Genomic DNA, 14,608 nt, shown 5'->3' on the forward strand with positions numbered 1-14,608 from the left:
ATGTCCTGCAGCCTTAGGAAAGTACTGGAGGTGACCCTTGTCACCAAGGGCTGAGCATGGCTCACCCTGTGCTCCACTATTGCTGGAGCAAGAAAGACCAGAGGGTACAACTGAGACGAGCTCATCCACTGACCAGCCAGTCAGGCAAGAGCTCATCCACTGACCAGCCAGTCAGGCAAGAGCGGACCACTTGGAAGGGACCACACTTCTCACCAAGCAAGCTGAAAGGGAAAGGGAAAGGCAACTATCTGACTGCTCCCCAGGCTGTAGTTTTCCTCCATTCTCACGCCACAGAATCCCATGAAACAAGTCTACTGTCACCTCCTTGCTCTTCAGTCTTCCAGTCAGAATGCTCTGCACCTTTCAATGGGTGAAACCCTTCCTCTGTGGGAACTTAGAGAGTCCTCTGAGAACAAGGGACATTCCAAACCCTGAGGCAGTTTACTTAGACTCCCCTGGATGTTTAAGGTGCAGCAAGACCCAGCTTATTCAGACCTGCCAGGGCTGATGTCCTGAGTCGCATGACACAGCTCCAGGAGCCATCTGCATTTCCTTTCCCCTTTCATCTCTGATCACACGGCTTGGAGAGTGTGTACAGCTCTCTCATCCCAAATTTGGAGGGTGGTAGAGGGTTTGCTGTTTATATGTTATGTTCACCTATGGTTGACACACGGCCAGGAATTATGTTATACACTCAGGAGACAGACCGTTACCTCCCATGGGGGTCTCAGGAGTCAGAGGGAGGTTCCTTAGGAATTAGGGACATAAAGCTACAGCATACAATTACAAACAGGTACCCAAAGTCACCTGCAGGTGGGAAGGTCAGAGAGACAGCTATGGGGAGGCAGGTGAAGGAGCTCACCACTAGAGCAGTCCCTGCCACACTCACATGGGGGTGGGGATGTGTGTGACTGACTTGTGTGAAGGATAATCATTTCCAGCCTGGGGCAAATCTCCTGAGGGCTGTATTCTCAACTGGGGATGCTATTTTAGCTTCTAGTCAATAGTAATTAAGTATCCCCATACATTCCAGAGAGAGGGGTGCCAGAGATGAAGGACAGTTCAGTCCCCATTAGAGTGGCCTGCTGTCAGGCCCCCAACTCCAGGCCTCCAGCTGATACTTTCCCACCATCTGTAACTTCGATTTTGCTCTTAGCTTAAAGGTTTCAATTACATAAAAGGTAACAGGCCCACCAGGGCCCGGCAGTCTGGAGTATGACGAGAGCCGCTCACACCTCTTCCGCGGCACACCAAGCATCCAGAATCATTTGCAGAGACCAATTTCACAGAGGCCTAGGGCTGGATGGCCCCAGCCCTTCAGGAGGCCTCTCCCAGGCAGGCGCTGCGCACATTATGACTGACAGGGTCTCTAATGAGCCTTAATTGCCAGCTCAACAGGCCTACAAACACGTGTAGCAAGTGGGCAGCCACAAACCACCCAATTACTGAGCAAAGTGTCCGGCCAGATGAGGGCCCTGACCCAAGAGGAGGGTAGGCCCCAAACTCCCAAAACACTTTTGCCAAAAGCAGTGCAAAGCCTTAGGGTGTCTGGAGCCCACCCCTAGCCCCAGCTGGTATGGCTGGTTGGTGTTGGCACCTGGTTTCAGGATCACATGGAGGCAGGCTCTATCCCCAGCAGCATTTCATCTTTAGTGATGGAGGCCAGGCACCCCTGTGGTGTGCAAAGGTAAAGGCTGTACCCTATGAACACTGGGCAGCGCTGCCTACAGGCATTAGTTCTTGTGAAAGCATCTGTATTCACTGGCAGCCATCTGCTGGTGACCTGTGGTGACAAGGAAAAAGCTATTCTTGGGAGCAGCCGTGGGCTCTGCAAAGTGGCAGAAGGACAAGCTTTGGAATCACTCAGGCTGGGGCTGATCCCTGTCCCGGTCCCCCGCCCCACCCCCACACACACCCAGAAGACAATCTGTGGTGTGCACATTAAGCCTAAGGTACGAAGGATCTAGATAGAGCACGGCCTGCACGCCCCAGTTCTCCAGAAGGCATGAGTACATGCCAAGAGTCCCTGGCAACCACACAGACAGCTACTACAAGCCAAGTACTATGCCAAGAGCTTTCTGCCCACAACATCTAACCCACCAGGTGGTCCCATCTTCCCTATGAGGAAAAAGACCACAGCAGGAAGGCATGAGCTGAGCTTCAGTGGGGTTTTCCCTTTTAAGGTGCCCAAACCTTTGAAGTTCACCTAGGTTCTTATTTGAAACACTTATACTCAGACCAGCACCCTACAAACACCTGGCTAAGAATTCTGCAGGAGCCTGATTGGCAAGTAAGATAACCCAGGTGGCCTGGCAGGGGCGGGGCACCAACTGGAGACATTTGTTTTCAAGATGTTACAGAAGCATTCAGCTCTCTGCTTGGAGCTCTGGTGCAGTCCTTGGCTGCTGGCACTTACCTCTGAGTACTTTCTGTGTGAGGGACGAGGGGGTGTTAGCAGGTGAGGGGCTCAAACAACTTCAAGAGACTGGGAACAAGAAGGGGAGAAAGCTATAAACAGTCAATCAGAGACTGTGAAAGACCCTTAGGGACAGCCTAGGGGGGGTTCTTAACCTTGGGGAAGGTGTGTCTGGATTACAGTGTTCTGGAAGGAGAAGATCTGAGGTGTGGGAGGTAAAGTGCAGAACTAGGAGATCTGGCTCCCACGCTGGGGTGAAGGTCGAGACGTGAAATGACCGGAGGCGAGATCACCTGGCTCATTCCTGTTCAACCTGACTCTTTCCAATCACAATTTAATTTGAGTAGAGCCCGCGCCCCCCCCCCCAATTTCTAGATTCAGGGCACTCAGGAGGACAAAGGTGCCCACTCTGTAGCCACGAAGAGCAGCGGGCAGGCTAGAACCTGGAGTTAGACTTCTCATCATAGCGGACACAGGCTCCAGGCTAGCCCCTCAGTGGACACAGGCTCCAGGCTGCCCCCCTCAGATCCTCAACTCGAAATGGAGCGGAGGGTTTCTTCCAACTTGCCTTTCCAGGTCAGGGAGAGTGGGGGCAGACACTTTCCCATGACCACTGAAGGGCCCCAGGGAGGCAAAACCTCCCCCTAGCTCAAGCTCCAGCTTAAATAAGCTAGGTCCTTGTCATCAAGAGCTGCCCTGCTGGGGAAGCCGAGGCCGGTGCACCTGTGAAAACATCACTGGAAGGGCGGCTTCCACAGCACGGACAGAATTCAGTTCTAGGATGACAGTGAAGCTAACAGAGCATCGACTGACATTTACGAAGCGCCTCCCTGCCTCACCTGTCGGCACCGTGGAAGTGTACTCCTGAACCTTCCACTTATCCCATGAGATAGGTTTTACTGGCCCCATCTTATAATGGCGGAAACTCAGAGAGGCAAAGTATCTGCCCAAGATCTCGAAGCACCTCTAGGCACCCCAAGTGCTCTTTGCTATAGTAGCCCAGGGGCTCAATGCTGCAAACCATGCCTGCTCTGCTCTCCAGATATATTTGCCACAGTGGGAGGCAGTGTGCAGACCTGAGAGACATCAGTACCTCTTCAGCCAGGAAAAGGGGTTCCTGGAAGCAGCCACCTCAAAAGAAGGGCATCCACAGCGAGGCTTCTCTGCTTCCAGGCCTCAGACCATCAGGCCCTCACCTGACAGACTGCAGCCCAGAGACCTATTGGCCTAATGCAAGAGCAGTCACCCAAAGCTGCCAATGAAGCAGCTCAGACAGCATCTTCCGTTCACCAGGCCTAGCAGCCGTCAGAATGGTCTACTGTGGGGCTCTGCTTTAAGGAGATAGTGGGGATCAGTACAGTGTGACACCACCCCCCGCCCCTACACATTAGGGAGGGACTCCAGGAGGCCCTTTCCCTACTCTCCAGTTTTCTCATCTATACCTCACAAAGTGACTTAAGATTAAACAGGGTCATGATGAAGATTACCTATGACAGGACCCATAAAAGGAATTTATCATCTCATGGCCTCTACTAACATTACTTATTTTTCCCAGAATAGAGTCAAATTCTAAATGTGAAAACAAGAAAAAACAATTCCCCTCTGAATCCTGGACCCTCTGAAAAGTTGCCAATGAACATTGGGTAGGTGAAGAAGACAGCGAACAAAATACCTGCCTGGGGAATATTCTGGACCACTGGCCACACAGTTACTGTTCTAGAGCTACTGTTTAGGCCTGAAAGATGTACCACTGTGTGTTCTTGGCTTTTACTGTCTGGGATGAACCCACACACACACACACACACACACACACACACACACACACACACACACACACACACACACACACGGAGGCCAGAGGTTGATGTCTGGATGTCAAGTCTTCCTCAACTGCTTTCCATCTTATTTTTCATTCAGGCAGGGAACTCCAGGGACCTTTCTGTCACTGTTTGCCTAGCACTTGGGACCACAGGTGAATGCCACTGTGCCTTGCTTTCATAAATGTTCTGGGGATCTGAACTCAGATTCTTGTGCCTGTGCAGCAAGTGACCATCTGACTAGCTGGTCTACACTCACCAGTCTTTCATCTCTATTATTACTATTATTACTATTACTATTATTATTATTATTATTATTATTATTATTATTATTTATTTTGAGACAGGGTCTCTCTATGTAACCATGGCTGTCCTGGAACTCACTCTGTAGACCAGGCTGGTCTCATGCACCATCCAAGCATGCATTCACAAAAGTACTGTTGGAGACCTTTAGCTAGAATGCTTTCCCTTAGAATGGGGACTGTAAACACAGGGCCACCCACAGGAAGCTCAGAAATACCAATACAATCAGACTGATGGGGTTGGTGCCTGCCACCGATAAATAGGTCCCATCCTTGCTCCAGCCTCAGAACAGAATGAACATAGTAGACCAAACCTTGTAAACCCCAGGATGGATGGAAGGTGGAAGCTAAATTCTCCCATCTGGGTATGACCATCCAGGGAATGTTCAGGGTCACAAGAGACTGTGGTCCAGGCAAGGCAATGCCCTCCCACCCCAGGGCAAGTACCAGGTTGGCACAGTCAAACCCCAGGAAAGACAGGATTTAAAGAAGAGAGAAAACATGGTTTTTACATTAAGATGCCTTGCATGTTATGAACTGGAACACATTCTTAAAAAGGTAAAATCTGAAGCGTCCTCTTGGAGATAGGTGTTTGGATCTGTGCTTCCCAATACAAACACGAACCTGTACTGTCAGGGATACTCGCGGAGAAAGGAGACGAAGCTGTAGTTAAACAGAAGCCATTTCAAAGGTGGTGAGCAACGGGGTAGGGTGGGGCACACATGACAGACCAGCAGAGTGTCACCTGGGAGGCAGGCACAGCTGTTACAGCCTTCATCTTCACAGGTAGGTCTGCCTGCTGTGTATCTTGCTTGTCAGTCAGAGTGAAAGCTGACCACAGCCAGGTGCTTCTCCCAGGATGCCCCCACCCCCCACCCCACCAAGTCAGCTCTACTAAGCAAGGCCTGTTACCAGCACCTACAACCACACCTGGCACCCAGCCAATGGGCAATAACAACACAGAGAATAATTATGTCTAGCAGTTCTCAACATTCATCCTGTGAACAGGTAAGAAGCAGTGTTCCAGGAGACACCGACAGAGACCATGTGACAGAAAGCATGCTCCATGGTGATGGTGTTTGGGATTCCCTGAGGAAGGGAGAGCCAAGGAATAAAAGGTGCGCTTCTCCCAGGTCAGAGGTTGAACTCACTGCAGCTATCATCACTGCTGATGACAGCTCGTGAACCTTCTACCTACCTGTGCTGAAACCTCGTCAGACAAGAGATATTTTATATTGTCTTTGAGATAAAGGAGGGAAAACATTAGCCTAGACCAGCAGTTCTCAACCCAGGGGTTGAATGACCCTTTCACAGGGGTTGCCTAAAACCACTGGAAAACAAAGATGTATATTATGATTCATAACAGTAGCAAAATTAGTTATGAAGTAGCAACAAAAATAAATTCATGTTGTGGTTGGTCACCACAACATGAAGAACTGTGTTGAAGGGTCGCAGCATTAGGAAGGCTGAGAATTGCTGGCCTAGACTGTCTTAAATGCTGGTGACAAAGGCGAACAAGAGAGCACGGCAAAGCAGCAGAACATGCCTGATCTTCAGATTCCAAGGGCATAGTTTGTTTCAGGGTCCCTGGACCCAGTACAGCTCCATCACCCAGGAACAAAATTAGTTCCACGTTCCTTTCCTCACAGCTGATACTGGAAATGGAGTTTTCAGATTATTTAAAACTGAGTGAAAGGTAGCAATGCTTAGCATTTACCAGCTAATCTGCTGATCAATACACTGAAGAGCTTGTAACTACAGAATTAAGCTTAATTCTGTCCACTAGTGACAAAGGGCACCTGGCAACACAGGGTATTTGTGGGCAGAAGGTTCTTGGGCCCCTTCACCACAGGCCTCCAACCCCACACAGATGTTCTCTGCAGCCCAAAGGCAGAGTCATAACTGGTCATTCTGACCAGTCCTGTCCCATCATGCCCCTACTACCTCGTACCACCTGGACAATTTCTGGGAAGAGTTCCAAGTACAGGTACCCCCACTCCCCACCCCGCCCCGGTGGCCCTTTCTGTTCCTGGAGAGTGGCCAATCTGCTTGCTGTAAGGAGGAATATACGGAACAAACTTGGTCAGGTTATCAATAGGCTGTGAAGTATCAGGCCGCTTCCTGTACCTCTTCTCCAGGCCTGGCCAGGGTGGCCAGCTGCTCTCCCAACTCAGAGGTCTTCCCTCTGGTGTATAAGTGTGGGGACGTGCAAGAATGAAGCCTCTGGGTTACTACAGGTAGGAAGGAAGGTAGGAATTTAGAAAACAAAACAAAACACAGTAACTGGTGTTTGCAAGTGGAGCATCTCTGGCTATTTTTGGTGTGGTCCTAAAAAGGCAAAGGATGGATGGGCTGGTGGGTGACAACCTGCAGAAACAAACTCCTTCCTCAGTTCAGGGTTCAAAATACACCCCAGCAGAGAGGCTTTGACTCTAGCTGCCAGTGTGCAAAGCAAGGCCACAGAAGGTAAAGGAGAGAGAACCTTCCCATCATGTGATCCCTGGCCCTCACGGGTGTAGGTATTTTTGAAACAGCTTACTAACCAATTGCGGCCAGCTTTCCTCTAGCACAATGGAATTAGTATGTAATAAAATGATGTTTTGGCATCTGCAAAAGACGGTCACTTCCCACCAATCAGAGCATGTGCTGAATCCCAAGGCAGCAAAGGGCTGGCAAGAAGGAAGAATGCTGACCAGGCAGGGCAAACTGGGCTGCTGTCACTTGACTGCCAAGCACACAGCACATTTTGATGCTGCTCTACAACTGGACCTTGTGTGGATGGGACAGAGCCCCCTGCAGCAGGCTGGCTCTGACATGTAAATGAGGCCACTGAGGGAGAACACAGGCCAACCCCAACCCCCCCCACACACCCCCTCCCGCCACATCCCCATCAGTCTCAAAACTGGAGATGGCCCTCAAGAATAGCTCTTCTCCTGGCTGGCTTGAGCAGGTGAGCACAATGGGAATGCTGGGAATCCCTGTGTGAGCTTCTCTAAAGCCCCCCCCCCCTCCAGACAATAGAAATGTGGCCACAGGCAACGTAAGTTTTCTCAAAGTACAGCTTTGGAAGCTCAAGCTTCACATGACTTCAGAGCCAAACAGGACACAGAACAACTCCTACAGAGTGAGAGGACTCTGCAAATTTAGTTTAAAAGGAAAAGTATCATCTAAGCACAACAGAAGAAAACCGCAATGAGAAAAGGGACTTCTACAGTCGATCACAGGTTCCAACAGAGAGGTAGCCCAAGTGCTCCATACACACTGCACATGTGGGGGACTCTGAAGCCAGGCCACCGCTCACACATGGCTTCTGCAGCATGCTGGTGTGGCTGTAATAAGCCATACTTCACTAGATCCTAATCTGTTGAGAAGTCACGTCTCATTTCTATCTTGACATCATCATGCTTCAGTTAAAAAATTAATAAGCACCCCAAGTCCCAAACCCACTCTGTAACAGGGGTCTACTGTCCAGACTGGAAGTAGGTGACACTAAGGCTGGCTTCATACAAGCTAGCACCTTTCAAGCCACCCCATGAAGTCATGGAAGCTAACCCTGAAAGGCCTGGCTCTAAGACGAGACTTTTTTCATGCCCCATAAAATATTCTTAAAGTGGGACAACTTAAAATATACCTAAGCATAGTAGCTTAGGCCTCTGACCCCAGTAGTAGGGGAGCGGAGGCAGAAGGGTGTCAAATTCAAGGCTAACCAGACCTTGCCTCAGAGATAACAAGAAAAATGAACATTCCTATATCCTAACATGACTAGTGAATCAAGTTATTTAACATGTTCTCTGCACACAGGCAAAACCAACTCACCTCGAAGACACGCCATGTTCAGCCTTTGCTGGGGTGATCCTACTCAAAGGTGACCAAAGAGCCGAGTGCAGAGCAGGCGAGACCAGCATTCCTGATGCCACTTGGCCCCACCACCTCCCTATAGCCTCAGTTTCTCAAAAGTGTGGGTTGTGCATGTGGATCTTCAAAAGGTTATTATTAAAAAAAAAAAAAATCAGAGTAACATCGGAAATTTTGTGCTCAGACACAGGCACACAGTGGTATAAAAGATTTCCCTTACTGTGGCCAAATTCCCGCCACAACTTAAAGGGAGGTCATGTTTCTCTGGCTTGTGGCCTCAGAGCTCTCTGTCCATAGTTGGTCGGCTCTGGGACTCTTGGGCCTGTGGGGAGGCCAAACATCACCTTATGCCGACCACAAACAAAGGAGGAGGGGCCAGGGTCCCATTACCTCCTTCACTGTCTTGTCCCATAAGGCTAACTTCCTTCCATGAGGTACCACCTCCTGAAGATTCCCCTGCCTCCCAACAGTGCCATGGGGAGGGGATAAAGCTTTCCATGTGTGTAACCCTTTAAAATTAAACCCTAACTGTTGGGCATAGTCAACAATTGTTCCTCCTACCCCGGAGTAACTCCTATCCTGTTTCTCCTACCCTGGTCTCTCTACCTCTACCCTGTCTTGCACAGTTCTTGTACAAGTCACAGTGGGGAAGGGAAGTGCAGTCGGGTGCCAGGGCAGATGCAGCTTGTGGCACTCCACCCTGTGTCCACACAGCCTGCACAGACAGCCTGAGGCAGAACACCCTGACCCAGCATTTGGTGGGAGGCAGCTCACGCGCAGCCTCTCCTTCCCCCGTCGTGCTGTGATTCCCTCCTGGACCTGAGGGAAACTGGCATCTACAGCAAAGCAATCAAGCTACACACACATCTCAGAGATGAGCGGTGAGAGGGTCCCAGGGGAAAGCAACAGCTGTATTCCAATGCTTGGGTTGCCATAAGAACAAAACAGCCGTGAAACACCAAGAGTCGGCAGAGCAATGTGTTCACCCTCCTGTGCTCCCATGTCAGGGTTATTGCGAAACCACGGTAACAACTAAGTCAGCCAACTGAGTTAAAGCTCAGCCCAGCACATTTTCATGGGGACCTGATCACACCTCCAACTTTGGCCTGCCTCATCCACAGACGGCTGAAGAAAAAGCCAAGACTTCCCAGATTGCACTCGGCGGAGGTGCCTCATGGGACTGCTGGGGACTAAATAAGGCCGCATAACAGAGGCAGCAGACACCCTGAGCACAATGTTCAGAGTGGTGGATGGGACAATCACAGCATCAAGTCTGACTTCTGGATGTCTGTGCCACCCTAATGGACTTCAAGCATGCATGTGAGTGTGTATGTGCGTGCTTACGTGTACATGAGCATGTGCACAGGTGTGTGTGTATATGCATGCAAGCATGTGTGTCTCTATGTGCGTGCCTGCGTGTACATGCCAAGACTATCTCTTTCACACCCACCTTCTCTTCAAGTGCAGCACAAGGCGTCTGGGGCTGGCTTTCCCACAGGGCCACTAACCTCCTGAAACCACCCCCTTTCACGTCCCGAATATTTTGCAATTCCTGCTCACAACTCCTTCCATCGCTCCATGCTTGTCTCACACACCTGCTCGCAGCTGGAGCTGCTGGCCCTATAAACAGCAATGGCAGCACTGGGGACTTTCCAGGCGGTTAGGAGAGTTTTATCTGGGATTGGTGGCAATCTCCTACTATCGCATTGTTTTCCTGGTGAAAGCATCCTGACTCCTGACAACAGAATAAAAGTAAATCACCAGAGCAGATGAACGGTCGGAAACCCCCACTCTAAATGAAACCTCACTGCTCCACATCCAGGAAGACATGGGACACAATGGGAAAAGCAGACTTGGTTCCAGATCCCCATTAAATCATCTATGTAAGCTAGAAGGCCTCTGGGAGCTGATTTCAATTACTCCTGTGGCTTTACAATGTTGAGTATTTTAGTATTTTCAAGTACTATTTCAGTGCCAGCTCATCCAAGGCATCATTTTAAAACCAATTATTTTATATGTTTAAAAAAAAAAAAAACTAAAAATGAGCTGAATACTTTAAAAACAGATGTGTTAAAACCTTTTTGTGGTTAACTTTTCAAAGGTTACCTTTCAAAGGACAGTGCTGGTACGGGCTGGCTGAGGAAGCTCACCCAACATGGGGGCCTGGGGTGCTATGGATGCCTGTAGAGCTGTGGCCTCCATGCAAGCTTCTAGAAAGGGTAAACAAGGTAACTGGGGGAACGATTGTAATTAACTTTATAACCAATGCTTATCCTGAACTTTATCAATACAGATGGGCTCGGAGAAAGATCACCATATGAAACTCATCTTCTCTCTGTTGGGAGGAATCTCAGAGCCCAGTGGTGGGATCTGGCTTGGGAGAGAAGAGGTTTCCTGTGTTTTGAATTCCACACAAAGAGCAGCACAGAAGAAAGCAACTGTGCGCCTTGGCCCCCGAGTGAAACCATATGAAGAAGGTACGCACCAGGTCGATCAGGTCACTGAGGTTTTTCTCGATCTGTTGTGGAGGCAGGCGCCTCATTAGGTCCAAGGCACAGTCCAGTTGCTGATCGCTCTGTGGAGGAACAAAGAAAAGCATCTAAGTCACTCCCACCAATACAAACAGCTTCAAAACAGCATCCTTCCTTCTGATGCTGCTCCCTCGGGATACTCTGAGACCCAAGGAGCTGGCAAAGGACCCTCTGCCAGGTCTGTTAGCAGTCTGCAGCCAGAGGGATGCTGTGCCCTGCCCCCTTTCCAGAGCAGCCTGCTGTGTATGATCCAAACGGGGTGAGCAAGATGGAGGCCTGTCAAGCTCTTTCTCAGCACTCTGTGCAGCAGCACTTGAAGCTACAGGTGCAAACTTCCAGAAGCACTTGGAGAACGTTAGGGTAACCTCTGCTCTAAGCCAAAGATGATGCCGCCAGGCCAGGGATGCTGACAAACACCACATCAGAAAGAAAGCAGTGAAGAGCCAGGGCCACAGTGTGTAATGAGATTACAAGTCATCGTTCATCATTCATTCATTCATTCATTCACTCACTCACTCACTCACTCACTCACTCACTCACTCACTCACTCACTCACTTGATACCTATGAAGTTTCCTGGACCTCATTGCAAACTAGCCTAAGCCATGAAGCACCTAACAGTCAAGAGCTGTGGCAGGATGCCTGAGAGGGAAAGCACCTGTCACCAACCTTGGCAACCCGAGTTCAATCCCTGGGGCTGACACAGCAGAAGGGAAGCGCAGACTCCCCATGAGTTGTCCTAACTTTCACAAGTTCAAACGCAAAATAAATGAATTAATTTTAAAATGGGCTCACTCCAACGTAATACACTGTGCTACCTGCTGCCTCAGGTACTGGAGGATAAAACCCACTCATTCACTGAGTACCTTTCCAAGTCACAACAGTGTGCTGCTGATATTCACAGAGGGCCACTGTCACTACTCACCGCAGACATGCAGAAATAACAAAGGGACAGGAGGTGGGGGAGAGGAGAAGGCAAAGTGGGGCAGGGCCAGTGAAGAGCAAAGGAAACTCGGTGCTCAGCGGGCTCCAGCACAGAGAACTAAGCTCCAGCACCCTGGAACTAAGTGAGGGAGGTATGCCAAGAGAACCCTGAGGACCGGGATGTGGGATGGAGGGGAGATTGGTAGGGAAGGGGCACCCTGAGGGTAGGTGGCCGTGGGAGTCCTCAGCACCAATACCCGTTCTAGTCCAGCTCATCTCAGGACTCCTGAAGACCCTAAACGAGCAAGCCAAAGAGTCTCATAAAACACACACAGGAATCCTTGGAACGCCACATTTGGCTGTAATGAGCCACAGCCTTCGAAGACTACTGCCATCTAGACTCTACTCACCACAGCAAGCGTGGGCACACTGCTAACTGGAGCTAATTATATTTTCACATATACATACATGGCGATTGTTAAAAAGTTTGTCCCTTGTTCGAGGTGGTTATAGATGATCATTTATTCTCAAAGACCAAACTCTAAAGAAAGGAAAGAAAGCACTCCCAACCCGGCACTGCTTCTGTTTAAAGAGGCACTCAGCAGTCATCAAGTTCTTGCTTGTGCCGTCTGCTTTTAAGGCAAGGTATGTCACCAAGGCCACAGTAGCGTGGACTTGGCTTACAGGCACAGGAAGCTACTGCAACATGTCAGATACAGCACAGGTGAGCTGACTAACTCCATTTCCCAAGTCTCCCCGAGACCCACCCCATCGACTTAGAACCTTGGGCCAGTTTCTTTACCTCCACGTGTACATGAAATGAGAACAGTCATGGTGACTTGGGCAATAATGCATATGGGATGTTAGCACACAGCAACAGTATGTTATATATGTCACCTTACATAACATCATTCAGGCCTCATATATGTGAAAACTCCATCTAAGGGGTTGGGGAGATGGCCTAGAGGTTAAGAGCATATATTGCTCTTCCAGAGACCAAAGTTCAATTCCCAGCACCCACATCAGGTGGTTTACAACCACTTACAATTCCAGCTCCAGGGGGACCCTCTACACGTCTGGCTTCTGGGGGCACATGTACACACACACACACACACACACACACACACACACACACACACACACACGAATGACAGCACTATTTTATAATACCCCTCCCATCTTACTGCTGCCACCAACTAGATAACACGGTCAATCTCATTTTACCCCCACAGTAACGAAACCTCTGGAACAGGAGATGTACTCATCTGGTACAGTGCTTGCCTAGCATGTGCATGGCCCTGGGTTCCATCTCCAGCATAAACAGAGCATGGTGGTACATGCATGCAATTTTAGCACTTGGGAGGCAGAAAGGAGGCTCAGAAGTTCCAAGTCATCCTCAACTATATAGTGAACTCACAGCCGGCCTGGGACAGGCGAGACCCTGCCTCCATATAAGTCCTGGAGAGATGGCTCAGCATCTATGAACTCATACTGCTCTTGCAAAGGACCCGAGTTCCATTCCCAGCACCCACATCAGGACGCTCACAAATGCCTGCAACTCCAGTTCCAAATTATCTAACTCCCGGGCCTCTGAGCATGCACATGCATACACATACATTTAAACACGCTAATTTTAAAGAAAGAACGGAAACTCTAAATGATTCAATGACAGTTAGTGTTTCTCACCCAGAGATAATTTCTGCAGGACCTGCCATGTCCGCATGTCTACCTGACCTGTTCTAGGATGCTGAGAAACAGACACATGAGAGTGCTTTTGCCTGTCACAGGGAAAGGGATGCTGCCTGCATTTAATGACAAAGGTCAGGATGCCACTCAGCATCTCACAATTGCGAAGGACAGCCTCCCCATAATTGCCTGGCTAACAGTCACTTTTTGTTTTGTTTTGTTGGGGTAGGGGAAGAGCTTGCTGCTAGTACCTGGTCAAAGCAAGGGCCATCCCTCTTCAGAAACACCTGGCATGCATTTACCAATGACCACTCAGGCCCTAAAAACTTGTGGGTTTTGGAAAACAGACATTAGCAACCTTCCTCAGAATTCAAAAGCAGTGTCTACATATGTAAGGTGAGCTCACTTGCAACCATAATCCCAACACACAGGGACTCGTGGGAATGAACTAGAAACTGAGTAACAGAAACTTGACCTGTGAAGGCCAGCAAGGAAGAGCACCATCCTGATCTTTGAGAGGCCTCTTCGTACCCCCAAACCCCAGCATGCCGTTCCTCCTCACCCCAAAGGGCCTCTGCAGAAGGCCTTCCTTCTGTCCAGCTAGCCAGACTGCACCCGCTGGCAGGGCATCGTTCCTGCCCCGCCAGTCTCAGGGCTCTGCCCTCGTCCCAATTCATCTTAATTGGAAATGTTTCATAACAAATTTCTGGGGCTAAGGATGTTTAACTCTCATTAGGTTAGGAAATGACTAAACGCTTCCCATAAGTGAAGCAGCATGGGAAAGCCTACTGACAGCCCGTAAAAAGTTAAAATTAGAGTAGACTGGAGGCACTCGCTACAAGTTGTCCAAAGTCTAAGGGGTCCAAAGGGAAATGGCAACAAGAACACACAGAAAAGAGAATTATGGTGAAGGGGTCCCCAGGGGACAACCCAGGAGATGCCCCCATTTTCCTAAGGTCCATACCTTTCATAAGGTGTGAGAGAACTTGTCTGTTCTACATGGATCTTTATGCACCTCAAACTAATGCAGCAGCCCAGGGAATTCCTAAGTGGGGAGAGTCCCAAGCCACCAGAAAAT

At 49.5% G+C, this 14,608-nt stretch overlaps 1 protein-coding gene across 9 annotated transcripts in view; it reads right to left on the reverse strand.

Moving 5' to 3' along the window:
* Capzb (capping actin protein of muscle Z-line subunit beta) overlaps window positions 1-14,608 on the reverse strand; it is a 103,726-nt gene that overhangs the window by 43,483 nt on the left and 45,635 nt on the right. For all 9 annotated transcript variants that reach the window (XM_027399839.1, XM_035439460.1, XM_035439459.1 and 6 more), the window contains exon 2: window positions 10,876-10,965. In XM_027399839.1, the coding sequence (XP_027255640.1) occupies window positions 10,876-10,965 (90 nt within the window). The remainder of the gene's footprint in view (window positions 1-10,875; window positions 10,966-14,608) is intronic.

The sequence above is a fragment of the Cricetulus griseus genome, chromosome 2 (genome assembly GCF_003668045.3).
Source record: "Cricetulus griseus strain 17A/GY chromosome 2, alternate assembly CriGri-PICRH-1.0, whole genome shotgun sequence".
In the NCBI taxonomy this organism is placed as follows: domain Eukaryota; kingdom Metazoa; phylum Chordata; class Mammalia; order Rodentia; family Cricetidae; genus Cricetulus; species Cricetulus griseus.